Source organism: Podarcis gaigeae (assembly GCF_964106915.1).
Source record: "Podarcis gaigeae genome assembly, chromosome: 6".
Classification (NCBI taxonomy): domain Eukaryota; kingdom Metazoa; phylum Chordata; class Lepidosauria; order Squamata; family Lacertidae; genus Podarcis; species Podarcis gaigeae.
Genome location: NC_139682.1, coordinates 15,816,551 through 15,837,359, shown reverse-complemented (window position 1 = coordinate 15,837,359; position 20,809 = coordinate 15,816,551). Strand labels below are relative to the sequence as shown.

General features: G+C 43.8%; 1 protein-coding gene across 3 annotated transcripts in view; it reads right to left on the bottom strand.

Moving 5' to 3' along the window:
• Positions 1-14,703, bottom strand: part of LOC310846980 — a 75,648-nt gene extending 60,945 nt beyond the window's left edge. For all 3 annotated transcript variants that reach the window (XM_083744255.1, XM_083744257.1, XM_083744256.1), the window contains exon 1: positions 14,373-14,703. In XM_083744255.1, coding sequence (XP_083600381.1) covers positions 14,373-14,408 — 36 coding nt within the window. In that variant the 5' untranslated portion in view covers positions 14,409-14,703. The remainder of the gene's footprint in view (positions 1-14,372) is intronic.
• Between the last annotated feature and the right edge of the window lie 6,106 nt (positions 14,704-20,809).

Genomic DNA, 20,809 nt, shown 5'->3' with positions numbered 1-20,809 from the left:
GTGACTGGCCCAAGGTCACCCAGCAGCTGCATGTGGAGGAATGGGGAAGTGAACCCGGTTCACCAGATTACAAGTCCACTGCTCTTAACCACTATACCACGCTGGCTCTCATGACGTTCACTCACACTTTCTGACACTGGGTGGCGCAGCCACCAGCACAGATTCTGTGGATGTTCATAGAATGCACAAATTGTAGCCCCCATAATCGCCTCTACAACTCCACATATATCCAGCTCATGATAACGATGAGCATTTTGCAGTGATCAAATAATAAACAGGTAACTGAGCATTCAATTAACAAAATATTGACTGGTCAGCATGACTGGCTTCCTAACACTCGATTACTATCTTTTTCTTTCTTGCCAGCAGACCACAATCTGCATTGATTTTGATGGAACAGCCACAATACCTCTATAACACCCTTTATGTATTTTTATTTTTGTTTTCGTTTTCTGTAAATTTTAACCCCATCTCCGAGGCAGAAAGCGGCATTCCGTAATTGTTTGCAAACTGCCAAACCTTCTGCTGCTGGCTCCTTGAGCCGTCACAGAGTTCCCCTGTGCAGTTTCAAATGTTTATTACTTAATGAACTATGCATAAAATAATATAGAAAGCTGTTGACATATCACTGCATCTGTTCATTACCTAGGTAATAATGCCCTGTGCCTTTTAATGAGTGATTAAAATTATCCAAAGTAATAAGAACTGTATTATCATATTGCTTATTAACATGATAATCTAATTAGCCTTGTGTTGAAACAATGATTATCAGGTTGTTAAACAGTGGCACCTAATTATTTTTAGAGACAGTTTGGTGCACTCTGAGCTCACAGGTCTGTATACTTGACCTGCCTTGTTCAGTGGAAAAGAACCAGTCTGTTAAGCACTAAAACAGATACTGTATGCGAAATTGCAGTTCTCTGGATGTTATTGGACTACGGCTCCCATGTTCCCTGACTGTTGGCTGTGTTGGCTGAGGCTCTGAGACTTGGACTCCTGGGGAGACAGAGGGGCTGCTTAGAAGTTCACTCAAGGCATTAAACAGAAGTTTCAGGCCCAAAATCAGGAAGCCACAGGGAAGCATTGTGCTGACCTTCCTCCAACTTAACATAGTGGTTAGAGTGATGGACTACAACCTGGGAGACCATGATTAAAATCCCCACCCAACCATGAAACTCACTGGGTGACCTTGGGCCAGTCACTGTCTCTCAGCCTAACCTACCTCACATGGTTGTTGCAAGAATAAAATAGGGAGAAGGACAACCACATACAACATCTTGAACTCCTTGGAAGAAATAAGGAGATGTAAATGTATAGCTTACTTGGGCAAGTGTCGGAGGACCTGTGTAACTTAAAAGAAAAAGAACAAGATCCAGCCTAACTAGGTCTCAACAATCCAGTTTTCATTTGGCCACTAAGTTTATCCACTGCAAGATGATCAACTGGAGATCACCTTTTCAATAGTCTTGTTGAAGTGTTCAAATCAGCATACAGTGGTACCTCAGGTTACATACGCTTCGGGTTGCATCCGCTTCAGGTTACAGACTCCACTAACCCAGAAATAGTACCTCCAGTTAAGAACTTTGTTTAGGATGAGAACAGAAATCGTGTTCCAGCGGCGCGGCAGCAGTGGGAGGCCCCATTAGCTAAAGTGGTGCTTCAGGTTAAGAACAGTTTCAGGTTAAGAACGGATCTCCAGAATGAATTAAGTACTTAACCCGAGGTACCACTGTATATAGCTAACATAATCTATAAAGAAACTGATCCCAGGCTGTTTTATATATCAATGATAGCAGCTTGAACTCAGCCCAGTAGTTCACTGGCAGGCAGTGAATATATATGAGCACAAATGTCAGTGTGGCATACTGGTTAGAGTGTCGGACTATGACCTGGGAGACCAGGGTTCGAATGCCCACTCAGCCATGAAGCTCACTGGGTAACCTTGGGCCAGTCACCATCTCTTAGCCTAACCTACCTCATAGGGTTGCTGTGAGGATGAAATGGGAAGGAGGAGAACTCAGCAGTGGAGGAAGCCTATCAGGCATCTGGGTTGGTCACATGCCCTGTGCCCAGCGGCGGAGCCAGCCACCTGTGGGTGGGGTGAGCTGGGGCAGGACACTCCACAGGGACTCTGAGGAGTCTGCCTGCCTCCTCCCATTCAGCCGCCCTATAGCTGAGGGGGAGGTGGCAGGCAGACTGTTTGGGGCAGCGCAGGGCCTGCGGGCATCCAAGCTACCACGTCACTCCCAAGAGAAACATGTGGCTAAGGTACACTGCAGGACCCACAGTGAGTGCCGCCTGCCATTTTGTCACCCCCCTCAGTGGTGACACCTGAGGCAGACCACCCCCACCCCCTTCCTCCACCCCTGAGAGAACCATGTACACCACCTTGAGCTCTTTGGAAGGTAAAGGATATTATAAATGTAATAAACAAACAAACAATTGTGCTGCAGCATTTTGCACTAACTGCAGTTTACAGGCCAAAAGAACTTCAATTTCTGTTCTGGGTGATCCTGCCTGTTCTAGATTTTCCAAACCTATCTGTGCATGACTCCTGTTGTACAGTCTCATCACTTATGAAACCCTGCTCAGCTTCTTAACTAAGGCCATTCGTTGTTTTGTTTCTTAAGCTGTCAGAATGCCATACCACTCCCAATGCCCATATAACCAAGCAGCAGAAAAAGGTCGACAACTTTGGGGAGCTTTTTAAAAAAAGCTCAACAACTTTTTCTGTTCAGATTCTCACTGTTTGAAATATGACAATCCTAATTTTGAGCAACCAGTGTTTGCAGGATTCTTTGTAACTGCATTTTCCAGATCCCGATCTGACAACAAAGCACAGTTGACAGCAGAGATTAGTGTGTTTGGAATTGGGCAGGGCACCCAATATTTATTCTCACCCTGAGACCACTTTAAAGCCTATCTAGGTCCAAGAATCACCCAAATCCAGAGCCAGTCCTGGTATAATGCCAGAGTTGAGAGAAAAAATGTTATTTTCTATGCCTGACATCCAGCCATCTCTACAAAATCAGCTATTGCTCACTGATCAAACTGAATGTTCAGATTAGCAGTTCAGCATCTACTTATCACAAGAGATTGAGGAAGGATCTCCTTGAAATTACTGAGCATTCACCAAACGAAGCTCCCTCCAATATTTCATTCATAGTTCATTGAATCATAGAATTGTAGAGTTCAAAGGAGCCCAAATGAACTCCCTGCAATGGGGAATGACAGCTAAATAATCCCTGGCAGTTGACTCTCTGTATCCCATCACCTGCACTGGGCAAACCTTTGGAAAAGATCCAACAGCAAGCAGCCTAGCACATTCAAGAACCTGTGATTCTTCCCAGTATCTAAAACTCAAAGGTGTGCTGAATATGCTTTATTAGCCTTATCAGTAGTCAATGACACTGTCAACATAATGGGTGCTTCCAGGCAACCTGTTTATGGAGCACTCCTTCTGATTTGCTTGTGCAAAGTTTTCAGAAAGGTTGTATTAAGTTAGCTGCTTATGGCACAGTCATTCTGATTTTTTTGGCAGGGAAGGCTTAAGTCATGTCACATCAAGCACTGGCCGTCCCACATTCTGCAGGACACTTTCTGCCTCACTTTCCTTACTGCAAAAGTCCATTTTCCCTTTTCTTTTCTTGGAAGCAGGTTTGTAGCCCGAGAGTGCCAGATCCGCACTAATTGTGCACCCCAAAGCTGGGCATGAATCCCACCCATGAAGCAAGGACAGTCTGGAAGTGTGCAGTGTTTAAGCATGGCTAAAGCAGCCAGGGAAATTTGCACTCCTAAAGGGAGGGGAGGGGTTTTGCCATCCTGCCGCCGTGTCCTCTTTGAATTCTTAAGCAGTCAGTCAACACTACATCCGATCTGGCTCTATGAGCAAAGTAATAATGACAAAGGACCTGCAGGTCTCCCCTCTCTTTTCTTAGTTGATAAAGGCTTGGGATAATCTAGTCAGGCGTAATAAAACCAGAAGGTGTATCACATCTGCTGGAACACAGCCCTGACACACTCACAACACCCCGTTTGCCGCTACTCGCTGCTTGCCTTTCTGACACTAGTGGCAAGCAATTTCCTTGGAGATGTTTGATCATTATTTCTTGCTCCGTTTGGCCGAGCACTTTAGCTGCCAAATGTTTTGACGAAGTGCAGCTGCCGACTAGATCGGCATCATAACTCCACTCATGGAATGACCCTGTTGCAAAAGTTCTTGTGACACCTAACCAAGATTCGCAGTCCATCTGGCTTATGAGCATTGTAGAATTGTGAGTAAAGAGACAGGGATGGATTTAACAGCCAGCCCAGCGCTTGAGTTTAGCCCAGTCATTTTCGAGGGGTATTAAATGCTTGTCTCATTAGACATCTTGTCCAATTTCGACCTTGTTGCCACAATCGGAGTTTGGTAAAGAGATATAGATTGCAGTGGAGTGCAGAAATAAATAGTCTGGGGAGACTGCAGGTTAAAAGAATAAAGAAGGTTTAATACTCCTGGCAAAGAAAGCCATTCTGAGTACAGGCTTAACTATGGCCATCGTGGAGTGATGAGGTTAATAAAAGGATGGCTCAACACTCACAGGCTGAAGAAGAAGCAGGAAAGAAGTAAAGAGAAAACAATGTGTAAGAAGTTAGGAAAGAATCAGCAAGGAAAGAATAGCTACTCGGCTCATTAGTAAAGAAACGGTGAATTGGATGAACTATAATTGGATGCACTATAAACATGCAACACCAGATGGCACCAGAGAGCAGGAAATTTTAAATGCAGTTTTCCATATAAATATATTTTGCAGATGGTGACAGCAGTCATAAAATTAAAAGACGCCTGCTCCTTGGGAGAAAAGCAGTGACAAACCTAGACAGCATCTTAAAAAGTAGAGACATCACCTTGCCAACAAAGGTCCATATAGTAAAAGCTATGGTTTTCCCAGTAGTGATGTATGGAAGTGAAAGCTGGACCATAAAGAAGGCTGATCGCCAAAGAATTGATGCTTTTGAATTATGGTGCTGGAGGAGACTCTTGAGAGTCCCATGTACTGCAAAAAGATCAAACCTCTCAATTCTTAAGGAAATCAGCCCTGAGTGCTCACTGGAAGGACAGATCGTGAAGCTGAGGCTCCAATACTTTGGCCACCTCATGAGAAGAGAAGACTCCCTGGAAAAGACCCTGATGTTGGGAAAGATGGAGGGCACAAGGAGAAGGGGACGACAGAGGACGAGATGGTTGGATAGTGTTCTCGAAGCTACCAGCATGACCAAACTGTGGGAGGCAGTGGAAGACAGGAGTGCCTGGCGTGCTCTGGTCCATGGGGTCTCGAAGAGTCGGACACAACTAAACGACTAAACAACAACAACAACATATTTTTCTTTTGTTAAAACAATCTAATTTCTGACTTATTTAAAGCTGTTTTTCCTGTGTTTAGATCCACCCTAGATGGGGACTTCCGAGCAGCTCCTGAAGCCAGCCAGAGACAACTGCTCCGGGCTGCTGAGACTGCCGCTGCTGCATTTTCCGGGACATTAGATGAAATCTGGGGACCTTCCAGGGATGGAATATGTCCGGGGACTTATTTGCAAATCCGGGGAATGTCCCCAGGAAATGGGGACGTCTGGTAACCCTTCCCTAGATTGCCTTTTCTATCGGTCCCCTACTGGTTCATGTAACTTACTGCAAGCACTGTTGTTTTACTTCCAACAATCAGAAGGGTTGTAGCTCAGTGGTAGAGCACCAGCTTTAAATGCAAAAGGTTCCAGGTTCAATCCCTGTCATCTCCAGGTAAGGTTGGGAGACCGCTGTCTGAATCCCTGGAAAGCCATTGCCAGACAGTCAGTGTGGAGAATACTGAGCTAGATGGAGCAATGGTCTGACTCTGTATAAGACAGCTTTCTGTGTACTCTAGCAAGTGATATCTGTGCATTCACATGCATATGGATGCAGATGTGCATTGTCATTCATATCCAGTCCCTACAGAACTTAATGGATGTGTCTCTTGTAGACATCTTGGAGGATGTTGTTATCCACACTATTAGTGCATGTGCACATGTGAACCAATATCTTACAGATCCTTTCAACGAAATATCGGTCTGGGTATCTTTTCTGGAGATGACTGAACTCTGTGGACCTAGTTGCAATGCATATTTTTAGTTTAGAAACACCAACATTGCCTTGCTTATTTCTCTTATAAGCAGGAAGCAACAAGGATCAACCTAAATAATAATAATAATAATAATAATAATAATAATAATAATAATAATAATAATATTTATATCCCACCCTCCCCAGCCTAAACCGGGCTCAGACCGGCTAACAACAGTAAAATAATACATCATTCTAAAATCATTTCATTATAAAATCACTTCAAATTAAATTAATGGCAACCATTGAGTTAGAGTTATGTGAGGATTGCAAAAGGAGGGGGTCAGGCTGTGCCCTGGCCAAAGGCCTGGTGGAACAGCTCTGTCTTGCAGGCCCTGCGGAAAGATGTCAAGTCCCGCAGGGCCCTAGTCTCTTATGACAGAGCATTCCACCAGACTGGAGCCACAGCCGAAAAAGCCCTGGTTCTGGTTGAGGCCAGCCTAACCTCCCTGTGGCCTGAGATCTCCAAAACATCTGCATGTGAAACTGCTTTATCAGCTTGAAGCACCAATACTGGAAGTGAAAATAGCAAAATGGATAATGGATGTAATTCACACAGGCTACCTACTCCCACATGACATGGACCATAAACTTCTAAAGTTCATCTCATCAACCATGCACACTAATTCCCCAGGGAATTCCCCAACTATTATGGATAGGCAATTTTGTAGGAACCACTGGAGTTTCTCTGGATGGGAGTTTACTTAGCTTGAACTATCACATGGTTCCCTTCAATGGTGCCATGCTCATTGCTCAGAGCAAAGCCAAAGTAAAGACATTATTTGAGATCATCAGCAGAGCTCCAGTTGAACTGAGTTTCTTAATACCAACTACTAGCCCATCCATGGCTACTGGTCACAAATTCAACCTGCACATTCAGATTCTGCATGGCACTGAATACCAATTGCTGGGACCAAGAACAGCAAAGATCTGCTGCCTTTGTGTCCTATTTATAGGCTTCCCAGAAACATCTGGTTGGAGAAGAAGAAGCACTGATCTGATCCAACACGACTCTTGTGTTCTTCTGTCACTATCTGGAGCTGCTAGCTAGGTACCACAAAAGATAACTGGAGTTGGATAAAGATCTTCAGTGCATTGCATATACATTATTTCATCCATCATTCTAATGCTATAAAGCTGGTCAGTATTATTGCAATGTAAGGGGGGAAGGCAAAAGTGGCACCTTCTATCATATGTAGTAGACATGTAAGGTAGTAAAAGAATTTTGGGAAATGATATATAATGAATCCAGGGGAAAATGTTTAAAATAACTGTTTGTTTAAAAAAGAACAAAAAAAACCCCTGAAGCCTTTCTTTTAGGAATTCTAGGTTCCAAAATCCCAATGGAGCAGAAAATACTATTTATGTATGCGACCGCAGCTGTGCGGATGTGATTGGCCCAGAGATGAAAAGAGGACAAAGTCCTGACCAGAGAAGAATGACAGATTAAGTTGGTGGATTATGCTGCAATGGCAAAAATGACTGGAAGAATCAGAAACCAGGAAGACCAAAACTTTAATAAGGAATGGGGGAAATTTATAATTTACCTTAAAAACCATTGTAAACAGTTGAAATTGTTAGTAGGATTGGAATAACACTTGTAGTTTAATGGTGGATTTTGGATATAATGAAGATGTAAAAGATTTGGAGTATTATAAAAGATGCAGGAGGAAACGATTAATAATAGGACCCACAAAGGAGGAGGGAAGTCCAGGAGATTCTTTGGAATATTGTTTTTACTTTCTATGTTGGATATGTGATTGTAAAATTCTAATTTGAAAAACCAAATAAATAAATTTATAAAAATAAAAAGTGGCTTTTTTAAAAAGCTAACAAGTCCATGACTGTAGTGAAATTTGGACTCCCCAGTTTATACTCTGAGCCATCATTCATTTACAACACTCTCCCCAATGTAGGCTCCGCTGCCACAGTCAGCTGCGGTCTCTGCTTTGCCAGCATCCTGTTATAGCACACCAGACCTGACTCTTTAGCGCAGTCCAGCCTTGGCTGCTTCTCTGAGTTAATAAGTCCGTTTGGCGTCAGCACCAGCTCCCTCAAGGGGTTTAATAAATTGAAAGCCTCCATGTGAAATGCAAGTCACGCCCATTATGTCAGTGGAATGTACTTCCAAGTGTATTTAGGATTATATCTCCAGCAGTTAAATCAAACATGGGCAGACTTTCTGGAAATAGGTGTAATGCTTCAAACCAACTTTGGAGCCACAATTATCTAAATGGCTTTTAACCAGCGGTCTGCCAAAATTGCATCAACACAGAAGCACTTTCATCAGAGGGGATTATGCGTTGAATGATCTACTTGTCACATGGGGGCTTTTCTGTCAGCGATACAACCCCAAAATAGCCCCCTGCCATTTTCTTGGAGAATTATGTATAGGAAAAGAAATGTCTCCACTTTATCCTAAAGTTTGCAGCTTGGGATGCAGGAGAAATCTGGTTTAGTTTGGATTTTAATGCAAACCTACCAAATGCTAGGACAATATGCAAACTGAAACACAGCTATCTTGCCAAATTTCGTGCTGCTCCAAATATTACGACACAGTTCTCCAACCAAATAATGCTTACAACAATGTTCATATTGGAGGGGGGAATATAAAAATGCATACATTCGTGAAAGTAGCACATAAGAATGCCATTATATTACAGGAAATTGCATGGGGGAAAAAGAGGGTGTAGCAAGCAAAATGATAAACCAAAATGTGTGCATTGGGAGAAATTTCCACTATGATGCTTACAAGTTTTCATGAGGACTTTAAAAGAAATATTGCAAAGCCATGCAGAAACTGCAAGAAACCAAAAATTGACATATCCATCCCTCCCTGATTACCACACAGTGATATTGCTCATTTTGTAATGCTAGACCAGCCTTCCACCAAGCTACTGGCCTTCAGATGTTTAGGGCTACAACTCCCATAATCCTTGATTATCGACCACCCTACCTGAGACTGTAAATCCAAAAGTACTGGAGGGCACAAGGTTGGGAAAGCCTGCAGTGGACATTACTCTGGGAGGGAGTCCAGTGCTTTCAGCATCAGCCACACATCTCCCAGCATGCCTAGCTTTGGCCTCACTGTTGTGGTGATGGTTGCTCTTGTGGTTGCCCCTACAATGCTCAAGTCACAGACAAAGCTTCCATCCGCACGATCACAACAGATTGCCTGGTTATGCACAACAGATTATTTGGATATTTCGTGGCCTAATTTGTAGATCTCTTCCCTTAACCCTAGTGCTCTGTATCTTGCGAATGCTGAGAAGACCGCAGCTCTTGGTATCAGGGCTGTAAGCCAAATGACCTCTTCCTCCTCCCTTAATAGTTCACTTAGTTTTAATCAACCACTTTGCAGCACCATATTCCCCAGGCTTCTTATCAATTTTGTTAGACTTTTAGTTAAAGGCCACCTCTCCTATGCAATTGATTTTCCCCCACCGGTCCTTGGCAAGGTTGTTTGGGGTTGATTTTTCACTGTATATATACAGCAAGTGATCGATTGCATTTAAATAAGGCAAAATTAATCTATATCTCTTGGTATGTATATTCATGGACTCCAAAGAGATCTTTCGCAGCTCGATTCATAGACTCTCTTTTTTTCATAAACGTTACATTTCAATGTAATTTTGTTCAGGGACTGGAGAAATTGTTAAATAAGACCTTCCAGAAAAGCTCAGTTAGTAGGGAGGTCTTGTAGTGAACTTAAATGGATGCTCACCACTCCAGATTCACATGAAGAAGCCAGTTTACATCTGGTTTACCATGGGTCAATCAGGTATCACTGTTAACGTTGATTGGTGCCTTCTGTGCAGGCTCAGCAGTGGTCGGTCAATGGTAGATATGCTGTCCATGTTCCTCTAATAATATTTGCTTCCATGGATATTGTTTGGCTGTTGACTTTGCTGCTGGTGCAATATATGATTGCTTTATATCACTGTTGGCTGTGGCAGAGTGACCGCCACGCAATCCAGGATCTTTGGATGTGCCCAGTTACCACTCATTGTTACAAGAAAAGACCATCTTCCATATTTTTTTCCCCCTTTTCAATTTACTGTGATGGTAGAACACCGGGAGCAAAATAGAATCAAAGCATAAACCGGAGTACCCCTATTTCCCAGCCCCACCAATTAATATTTGTCTTCGCAACTAAAGCGAGTGTACATTTTTCAAGATAAATCATGGCAGATAAGAAGTTAAGGATGCTACGGTTTACAAAGTGGGTAAGCCAGTAATGCAAAAATAAATTAAAAAAATAAATCACAGACTGTTAGCAAAAAGGTAGCCTTGGCTAACAGGACAGGATCATGAACCAGCATGAAGCAGAGATTCCACCATCCAGCAAAGAAGAAAAAAAGGGGGGACAATTCAGAGACATGAGTACTCTGTAAAATAAATAAATAAAAGTTAAACTGCAACCCTGGTTTAAATTAAGCTGGTTAAAAGCTATCGGCACCCAGTGCTTTTTTTCTAGGGGGATGCAGGGATACACATACCCCTAAACATTTTGTGAATCTAAGTTGAGGGGAAGTATTTCCATATGAGTAGGAAAATGAGAGTACACCTAAATATTTTTTTGGGGGGGAGCACTGTTGGCACCAATAGGATTTAAGCAGCCAGTGTACACATTGGCAGCTGAAAGCTTGATTAATCTACTACTGTATAATCTGGGAAAATCCACCATCCCTGTACCTGGGGATCCAGACAGTGTGGGGCATTTGCTTTGGTGGATAAGGGAACTGCAGAATGACAATTGGAAAGGCGGCACAAAATAGAAAAATTAAATGTTTGCATTGCAACACAGATTAGCTGTGGTATTTTGAATTAGTGCGTTTTCTAATCCAATCAGCTGATCTGCACAAATATGTTTTCCATCATACCAATATGATGTTACCCACTTAGAGGTTTTCTAACCATCAAACATGTGTGTGTGTGTGTGTGTGTGTAATAAATAAGATAAATAAATAACAGAGTACAAAACCCATTCTTACTAGTTAATTGGAAAACCATTTAAAATGCATCACCTAAGGCAGCGGCCCAAGAACCAGAACCAGCCCTGCACAAAGAGGGTTTGGAGTACTCCTCCAGGAAACATTCTATTTTAGTGACACTGACTCCAACATGAAATACTATCTCGTGGGGAAGCATTTCTGATTAAAAACCAATTTTAAAGCTCTCATTTTTAATCCGTGGTTAATGAAATCATGGGCCCGCTGCCACAATTAATCAAATAATAGTAATCTGCATTAGGGATGATATTTCAAGTAGCCCTGAGGGAAACTTTGCATCAGCTCTTTGCACAAGGGAATATTCTTCCCCTCACATGCCCCCCCTACAGCTGCTCTGTGGGAGGGTGCTGCACATGTGTGGAGTGTGGAGTGGGGAAAGTCCCATTCTGCAAGCAGAACTTGGTCCATTTCAAACATGGGTCCATCTAGCGCAGTATTGTCTACATTGACCAGAATTGGCTCACCTGGGCTTCAGACAGAGGCCTCTTGTAGCCTTAGTCTGATATGGTGGAAACTAACATGGCACCTTCCGTATTCAAATCAGATGCTCTCCCTACTAAGACCCTAAGTAGTAATAATAATAATAATAATAATAATAATAATAATAATAATAATAATATATTATTTGTACCCCGCCCATCTGGCTGGGTTTCCCCAGCCACTCTGGGCGGCTTCCAACAAAGACCAAAAATACACTAAGATATCACACATCAAAAACTTCCCTGAACAGGGTTGCCTTCAGATGTCTTCTGAAAGTCAGGTAGTTGTTTATCTCTTTGACATCTGATGGGAGGGCATTCCACAGGGCGGGGGCCACTACCGAGAAGGCCCTCTGCCTGGTTGCCTGTAGCTTTGCTTCTCGCAATGAGGGAACCACCACAAGGCCTCGGCGCTGGACCTCAGCATCCAGGCAGAACGATGGGGGTGAAGACACTCCTTCAGGTATATAGGACCGAGGCCGTTTAGGGCTTTCAAGGTCAACACCAACACTTTGAATTGTGCTCGGAAACGTACTGGGAGCCAATGTAGGTCTTTCAAGACCAGTGTTATGTGGTCTCGGCGGCCGCCCCCAGTCACCAGTCTAGCTGCCGCATTCTGGATTAGTTGTAGTAGTAACAAAGTACCAAAGATTGCTGATGATCTTACAGCTGTTGCACTCGTGGATCTGCACACTGGAAGATGAAGGCACTAATGGTGTTCTTGGGGCCAAATTAGATGTGAGGATCCAGCCATATCCATATATCTGTTCAGCAGAAAGTGTATCTTTTATTTTTAAACATGTAATGGAAGATGCAGGTCCATTGATATATATATATCATATATATCATATATCATATATCATCATTAAAGATTTTTTTGTGTTAAAAAGCAGATGGACAGGGAAAGGTACATTTATCATCTCCACTTTCAATTCATAGTTTCCCCTTATCTGCCGCCCCTCTCTTTTCTCCCAACCAATGTCTATGATAAAAGTGTCTCTCACTAAATGTGAGTGCTCCAAGCATTGTAACCTCCCACTCCCACCCCAGCTCAGCTCACTTTAGTCAGAGAATCCAACTAAACGTTAGGAAGAGCTTTCTGATAGTCAGAGCTGTTCTACAGTGGAGTTGGACTACCTTGGAAGGCGGTGGACTCTCAACTGGAGGTCTTTAAACAGAAGTTAGATGACCATCTGTCAGGGATTCTTTAGATATGGGATTGGACTCCATGATCCTTGGTTGGGGCAGACTTTGGCAATCTTTGTTAGTGCAGCATCCTGCTTGAGGCCAAAATTTGACGCCCCAGAAGGAACTTCTCAATTATGGATCTTCTCAACTTTGCGCCCCCTCAGTTCGGTGCCCTATGCGGGGGAAACTGCCTGCACTGCCCTTAATCTGACAAGGGATCTTTGGGATCCCTTCCAACTCTACAATTCTATGATTCAATGAGTACAGTGGTACCTTGGTTTATGAACTTAATCTGTTCCGGAAGTCCTTTCTTAAACCAAAACCATTCTTAAACCGAGGCGCGCTTTCCCTAATGAGGCCTCCCACCACCAGTGCCCTTCCACCATTCAGATTCCGTTCTTAGACCAAGGTAAAGTTCTCAAACCAAGACACTATTTCCCTTTTTTAAAAAAAAAAATTATTTATTAAAGTTCTTATGTTACATCGGTAAACATTATCATATTACATCACAAGACTTATTATACTATAATTTTCAACATGTATACAAAGTTTATATACTAAAAGAAAAGAAAAGGGGGAAAGGGAAAAAACAAGGACAAAAAAACTATTCCAAAATCATATATGTACCAACACTTTGGACTTCCTGTCTATCCCGTTGTATATTCCTTTTTTTACAAATGAATGTACTCTTATTATTGTATATTTCTTTACATTTTATCTAATACATTCTCATATCAGTATGTACCCTTGGTCTTATTTCTCAACTCAGTCTCTCTCCAACATCAGTAGAATGCTAGCATAGATAGTGAACCTTTACTGTATTTTTGAACATATATCTTATATCTATCTCCCAAGACACTATTTCCAGTTTTGCGAAGTTTGTAAACCAAAGCGTTCTTAAACCGGACTGTTCTTAAACCAAGGTACCACTGTACTGAAGCAAGGCAGAGAAAATACAAAGCAACAGTGAGCAGTGAGGGAAGAAAGCAGAGGGGGCCCTCACTCGACTTGCCTGCAGGATCCACTTAATGTAAAGCATAGGCACACGCGCACACACAAACATACATACACACATACACACACCCCACAACTCTCACTTGATACATGAATGAAGCAGACACAGGAATAAATGCACATGTGCCCATCACATCTACTTTGGTCCCTAACAGTTACTTAATGATTATCTAGGCTCTTAGGCTGCTATCTCCAAATCACTTAAGCTTGCTTAATCTTGACAATGGGACAAAAGTGGATCCTGTGAAGTATACTGCATTAAGAAGTCTGTATGATCGCTCTGTAAGGAGCTAACTCAAACTGATACTTCTTATCCCCCAGCAGCCATGTAAGTGAGGTGCACAGGATTGCAGTCTTAATTCTTAATTGATGGACTCCTCTTCCTATGTTAGACAATCTGTAACATCCCATGAGTGTGGGGCTTCCATATAACAAAATCCCAGACAATGCTGTTTACAAGTTGCTTGCAAGCAGGCTCATATTAGTTGTGCCTAGCGAATGCCATTGGCAGCTAAAGGGAGAAAGAATGTATTCCTTTACCTGTGGAACGACATCTAGAGCTTTTGCGTTCTCCATCGCTTCTCCTTATTTCAGCAGTTTCCCACAAGAGTCCATTCTGTTGTTTATTTATGAAGAACACTTGCTTTTCCACAATACAGCTTTTCCCTTTTCCCACTCTGCTTCTCTGAAGTTCTCGACCAGAACAATTATTAATTAATTGACCATTTCTTCCTCGTATGTGCTCATATCTCAACGAGAAAGGGAAGTTACCCAGGCGGTTTCTGGTAATTACCTCTGAAGGGAGGGGAGGACAAATCTTGTTTGCTTTATTTCTGGTTTCCCTTTTCGTTACTTCCTTTTAGTGGATATATCAGAGACATAACCTAGTAATACACCCAGGTTTATTTGAAAGCAGTGTCTGTTGGTTGCTGGAGCAACCTTTGAATAGGGAGAGCTGTAATCTATGGGGTTGCTCAGTTCTCCAAGCACAGATACAGGTCTAGGAGCACTAACATCTTTAGCATATGCGCCGCCAGGGTGCAAAGATCCACCCAGTGCCCCCAAATTTAGTTTAGCTGCCCCCCAAGGTGTCAAAGGTGCTGCTGACCTCACTGCCGCATAGCAGCTCAATACAATACATAACATAATATTTTGATGTAAGAGTTAATTTTGCATGCACAGCGCCATTGAGAATGACAAGTACCACCAATGAGCCTGACAAACACTGCTGTTGTGAATGACAAGCGCCGCCGCTGGCACAGTACGTCTTTGGTAAATGAGTGCACAAAGTCGAAAGTCCTTTAGTAAAACAGTAGGTATGCATTTCGGTAATACCTAGGTATATATGTATTTTGTTTTTCTAGCTTCATCAAAATTATTTATTATTTCATAACAGGTAGATAGTTAAGAGTTTGACGGCTTCAGCGGTGGGTGCCTGGCATGTTACAGTTGTTTTCCAGCTGTGGAGAAGCCATGTAGCCCAGATCTTGACCTACACACCAGGGGAAGCATGCATCTATTGTGAGTGGCTATCTTTTGCAGACTGAAAGCAAGAACAGCAATTACTGATCATATTCACTGGTCTGGCTTCTGTTTGGGACATGGGATGAGACCTGTATTTGTGGAGGCCTGATTTGTACAATCATACACACACACCCTTTCTTTAGGGGAAGAAGGACAAAGTCCCCCAGAAGTGGGCCTCTGAGTCTACCTGAAATACCTTCCTCCAATGTATATTATCATTTGATTGCAAAAACTATAATAACTTCATAAACTCTGACCCAGAGATGGAGAAACTTTAGAGAACACTTAATCCAGGCAGGTGAAACTCAAAGGCCCTAGGCATGTATAGAATACCATTCAAACAGTAGCAGCCGGTGGGGTGGCATGGCTTTCTTCCCAATGCAGAAGTCATTACTGGCAACAAAGAGGAGGAGGGAATGAGGAGTGGAGGTCAGTGTGGTGTGGACACAGTGGCAGAACCAACCCAATGCTCCTCCCACCGTGCCTGAACCACACCAACCTCCCTGCTGTCTCGCCCCTCTTTCTCATAGCAACTTCCACATTGGGAAGCCAGGTAAACAATGCTGTTCCACCCCACCAACCACAACTGTATTCATATATTGTAGCCCTTTTCAGAAATCCTTTTTCAGATTCTCATTGTAGGACATCTCGGTGGAAATCTCCACCTTTATTTTATTTTATTTTATTTATTTTGCTAATGAACTCTTGAAAAGAACTAAAATGCTTATCAACCTTGGGTTTTACAGACTGCTGTTTAGGGCCAGCGCTTCCATTAGGCAGAGGGAGGCAGAATCCTCAGGTGGATGATTTTGAGTGTCACAAAGGGACAGCAAATTGTTAATTATTTAGTCTATTTTCCTTTTCAACCAGGGAAAGGAAGAGGCTTGTGGGGTTTTCTGTTTCAGGTGCCAGAATAACTGAGTGAGGCTTTGGTATTGTACACCTTCCTGTTCTGCTTCAGGCAACTAAATGTTTTGGGACAGCCCAGCCCCATCACTGTTGCAACAGGCTTCAGGGGATGGCTTCTGGTTTTTCAGGGAAACAGACAGCCAGGTAAGAAGGAACAGGGCTCGTGTTGTTAGAATACACAGCTCAGCCAGAAGGTCTGCTCACTACAACTAGAGCTGCCATTAAAAAATAAATAAAAACAAAAAAAAATGTTTAGTATGTCTAGGCAAGTCCTAACCTGAGCACATGGTTTGCATGCAGAAATCCTCAGGATCATTGTCTAGCATCTCTGATTGAAAGGATCAGGTAGAAGGTGATGGGAAAGATTTTTTTGCTGGAGACCCTGGATTGCTAGTACCTGAAAAAGCAGATAGTAGTAACTGCTAACTGAACTAACAATCTGAGTTGGTACAACAAACCCCCTTCTGATGTTGCTGCTGACTGGGGCGTCTTACCTATAGAGGCTAGTGGCGCAGGGCGCCTGGGCACCAAGTTCTGTACGGCGCCAGGGAAGACGCGGAGGCTGGACACGGCACCTCCTGGCATCAGCTCACAGCCCACACACTCCTCCGCCATGCCGCGCCGCACCCGGAGCCTCCGCCTGCCGTGGCCACCATGGCACAAAGCGGCCAGCTGAGCCGGGAGCTGCCACGTCCAGCCTGTCTCTTACCCGCCGGAGGAGCTGCCATCCAGCCCCTGCTCACCTCCTCCAGCCCCACAAAGCTGGGCACGTCGCCGGCAGCACCATCCTCCCTAAAAAAGGTTGGCAACTCTGGGAAAGGAGGGGCACCAGAGGGATCTTCGCACCACTGCGCCAGATATGCTTAAGACAGCCCTGGCTGCTGACTTAAAAATGCATCATTCTAATAATGAATATATAGATATACTACAGGGTAAGGTGACTCTCCCTTTAGAATTAAGCTTCAAACATGGATCATATAATTCCATGTTGGAAGGGACCCAGGGGCCATCTAGTCCAACCCCCTGCAATGCAGGAATCTCAACTAAAACATCTGTGGCAGATGGTCATTCAATCCTTGCTTTAAAATCTCCAGCGTAGGGAAGTCCACCACCTTTTGAGGGAGTCTGTTCCATTGTCAAACAGCTCTTACTGTCAGAAAGTTCTTCCTAATGCTTTGTCTCCATCTCCTTTCTTGTAACTTGAATCCATTGGTTCAGGTCCTACCCTCCAGAGAAGGAGAAAACAAGCTTGCTCCACCTTCCACATGACAGCTCTTCAGATATTTGAAGATGGCTATTGTATCTTCCAGGGAGTCCTTTAATGCAGTTCACCACAACCACCTGAGGTCAAAAAAACACAGTACTCCTAGTTACCAGCTCAGTCTCATAGGGCTGTTGTGAGTCTAAAATGAATGGTGCAGAGGGAACATTGAAAGGGCAACATAAAATATATTTCCTGTTCATCAGGATACTCTATGCCAGGAATGCAGTGTGTGGAACACAATGCTTTAATTCTTCCAGAGCAGCAAAAAAGCTTGAGCTGGGTTTTCCCCAAGCGCAGTCTTGGATTTTTTTCCCCTAAGGGCTTTGTGTGTGTGCTTTCTCCTGCTCAACCTGTATTTGCTGAACCTAAAAACAGCATTATGTGTTGGCTGCTGAAGATCTTCATTTACTTCCTCATTCCTAACCTGAACTTCATCTCTGGTCATAGGCAGTGCCTTCTGTTTTGATCAAAGTGGAAGGCAATCTCTGTCATGGGTGCCTCCCAGCCAAAGGAATGCACACAGCAGATAGTTAACTCTTTATTGTTAAATGCGGACAACTACAGCGGTTTCTACAGCTCCGAACACCCATACACACCAGTCTAGCATCCAGGATATAATCCCTGGTCTGCCATCTATGGAGCAGTTGCAGCAACAAGGAGCCGCTCTCCTTCCACCAGCTTATGTACCTCCCCATGACAGACTGCTCACACACATTTTGGACTCACAGCTGTCCATGGAGGCGCAGGTCAATTCTGTATCCAGGGCAGCTGTCTACCAGCTCCATCTGGTACACAGGCTTAGACCCTATCTGCCAGTGGACTGTCTCACCAGAGTGGTGCATGCTCTAGTTATCTCCCGCTTGGACTACAGCAATGCGCTCTGTGTGGGGTACCTTTGAAGGTGACCCGGAATCTACAAATAACCCAGAATGCAGCAGCTAGACTGGTGACTGGGAGCGGCCGCCGAGACCATATAACACCAGTCCTGAAGGACCTACATTAGCTCCCAGTACATTTCTGAGCACAATCCAAAATGTTGGTGTTGACCTTTAAAGCCCTAAACGGCCTCGGTCCAGTATACCTGAAGGAGCATCTCCACCCCCCATCATTCAGCCTGGACACTGAGGTCCAGCTCTGATGGCCTTCTGGTGGTTTCCTCTCTGCAAGAAGCTAAGCTGCAGGGAACCAGGCAGAAGGCCTTCTCGGTAGTGGCGCCCGCCCTGTGGAACGCCCTCCCATCAGATATCAAAGAGATAAACAACTACCTGACATTTAGAAGACATATGAAGGCAGCCCTGTTCAGGGAAGTTTTTAATGTGTGACATTTTAATGTATTTTTAATCTTTGTTGGAAGCCGCCCAGAGTGGCTGGGGAAACCCAGCCAGATGGGCAGGGTACAAATAATAAATTACTATTACTATTACATGTGTGGAAGCTGTCTGTTCTTCCCTCTTCAATCCCCTCCTGGATCTGGAAGACAAGGATGCAGGAGGCGGTGGGGAAGCACCTGGCCTCACCTGCATGGCCTGCCTCTTCCTCCTCTTCTTATGACGCATCCTCTGCTCCACACTCCAGCTCTGAAGCTTCCCCTAGCCTCTGTTTCTTGCCTCCTGGCTGGTACAGGTCTCCACAAATCACTGGCCTCCAACCCCCCTGCCCCAGGTGCGCACTTGTCAGTCTCCTTCCAGTCCCTGACACTTATGCACAGCTAAGGCTGAAGAAGGGAAGACTTTCAAGATGGGGTTATATTTGACGTCTTTTCTATAACAGTCAGGGTTTAATGTCTTGCAGCACAAGCCAAACCCAAGATCTGCTCAAGTCAATGTAAATTCTGCCAGCTTCCTAAACTTAGTATTGCAATGTTCACCTGTAGATTGCATCATTCATATATTTATCAATTATATTTTGTTGTTCTCCGGAGGGCAAATTGTTCCAGCAACAGCCATCACCTGCCTTGTCTCCTTCTTTACAACCGGTCCATTGGGTGGTACTGTCTGTCAGACATCCCCGCCTTAGTGTCAGTCTTGCTCTTGCAGAACTCAACAGCGAGAATGGGGCCAAAAACCAGGAATAGTTGGCTCCGCCAGGATCATGGGCTCTTCTACTTCTGAGCTTCCTACCATTCCCAATAGCCATCACCCCCACTGCTTGTTCTCCATGTCGATAGAGGACTCTTTCTTTCTATGCTTCCATAGAACTGGTGGCTACAGTTGATTATAAAATGCTTGCTTAAAATAGCATTGATAGCCGGTGGCTACTAACTTTAGTTTGCACCCAGTTTGCTTGGATGAGTGCTGGAAAAGAAGAGATCAACTGTTTCCAGACTTCAGTCCAAGCAAATACATCTGGGAGGTGGCTGTTATGAGAAACATCCCACAGTAGAAATAAGCTGAAGGGTTATGTGGCTGAGCTGCCCTATTAGAAAGAGCAGTCCTTGTTTCAAAGGCACGTCATGTGACTCTTTCCCACACTACCACCTCCTCTAGGCATCATTTATTCAAACAGCCAAAAAGGGGTGGGGAGGGAGGTTTGGAGGAGAGAGAGGTGTCCGGACTGTTTTACTGTATTTTTGTTTCCTGATTCCAGTGAGGAAAAACAAAGCTCAGCTAACAAGGATCAGATGGGGAGTCTACATGTACTGAAGCAGATACATATTGCAAAAAGAGGGGGGAGAGAAAAAATCCATCAGTCTGTCCTGGCTAATAGGTACTTGCTGCGATGCAGGATACCAGTTCAGTGACACTGTGAGTCTCCAAGGACGGCAATATCACAAGGAAGGCTGGCAATGGACCACGCACCAAATAAAGCAGAGGTTTTGCATTGAACTTCAGCACACAAAGAAGTGGAAAGCAATACATTTAGCAGTTATGGATCTCCTGGGCAGGATAAAGAGGCAGGTCAAGAAACATTTACAGGAGGAGAGAGTGTGAAGGGCGGCAGGAACATCCTCCCACTCTTTGGGTTTGCTGTTCTTAAATGCCACAGTTCAGCAGCCGAGCTCCTAATGGGATAATCACTGGCCCAGATCTCTTCATTCAGATCTCGGCTTTACCACTTCAGAATGCAGGTTGGTGATCACACTACTGGATTTCATCTGTATACAAAAATAAATAGAAAGGTGACATGTCAGGAAGAATCTTTGTTCTCTTTTTTTTTTTTAGTGGTGAGGTTTTGACTTTAGTAGAGGAACAAGCATTCAATCACTTTTTAGGCCTTCTAGGATGGTGAATTTTTACACAGAGCTTCGCCGACTACAAGGAAACTTAGCAGCTGACTGTAT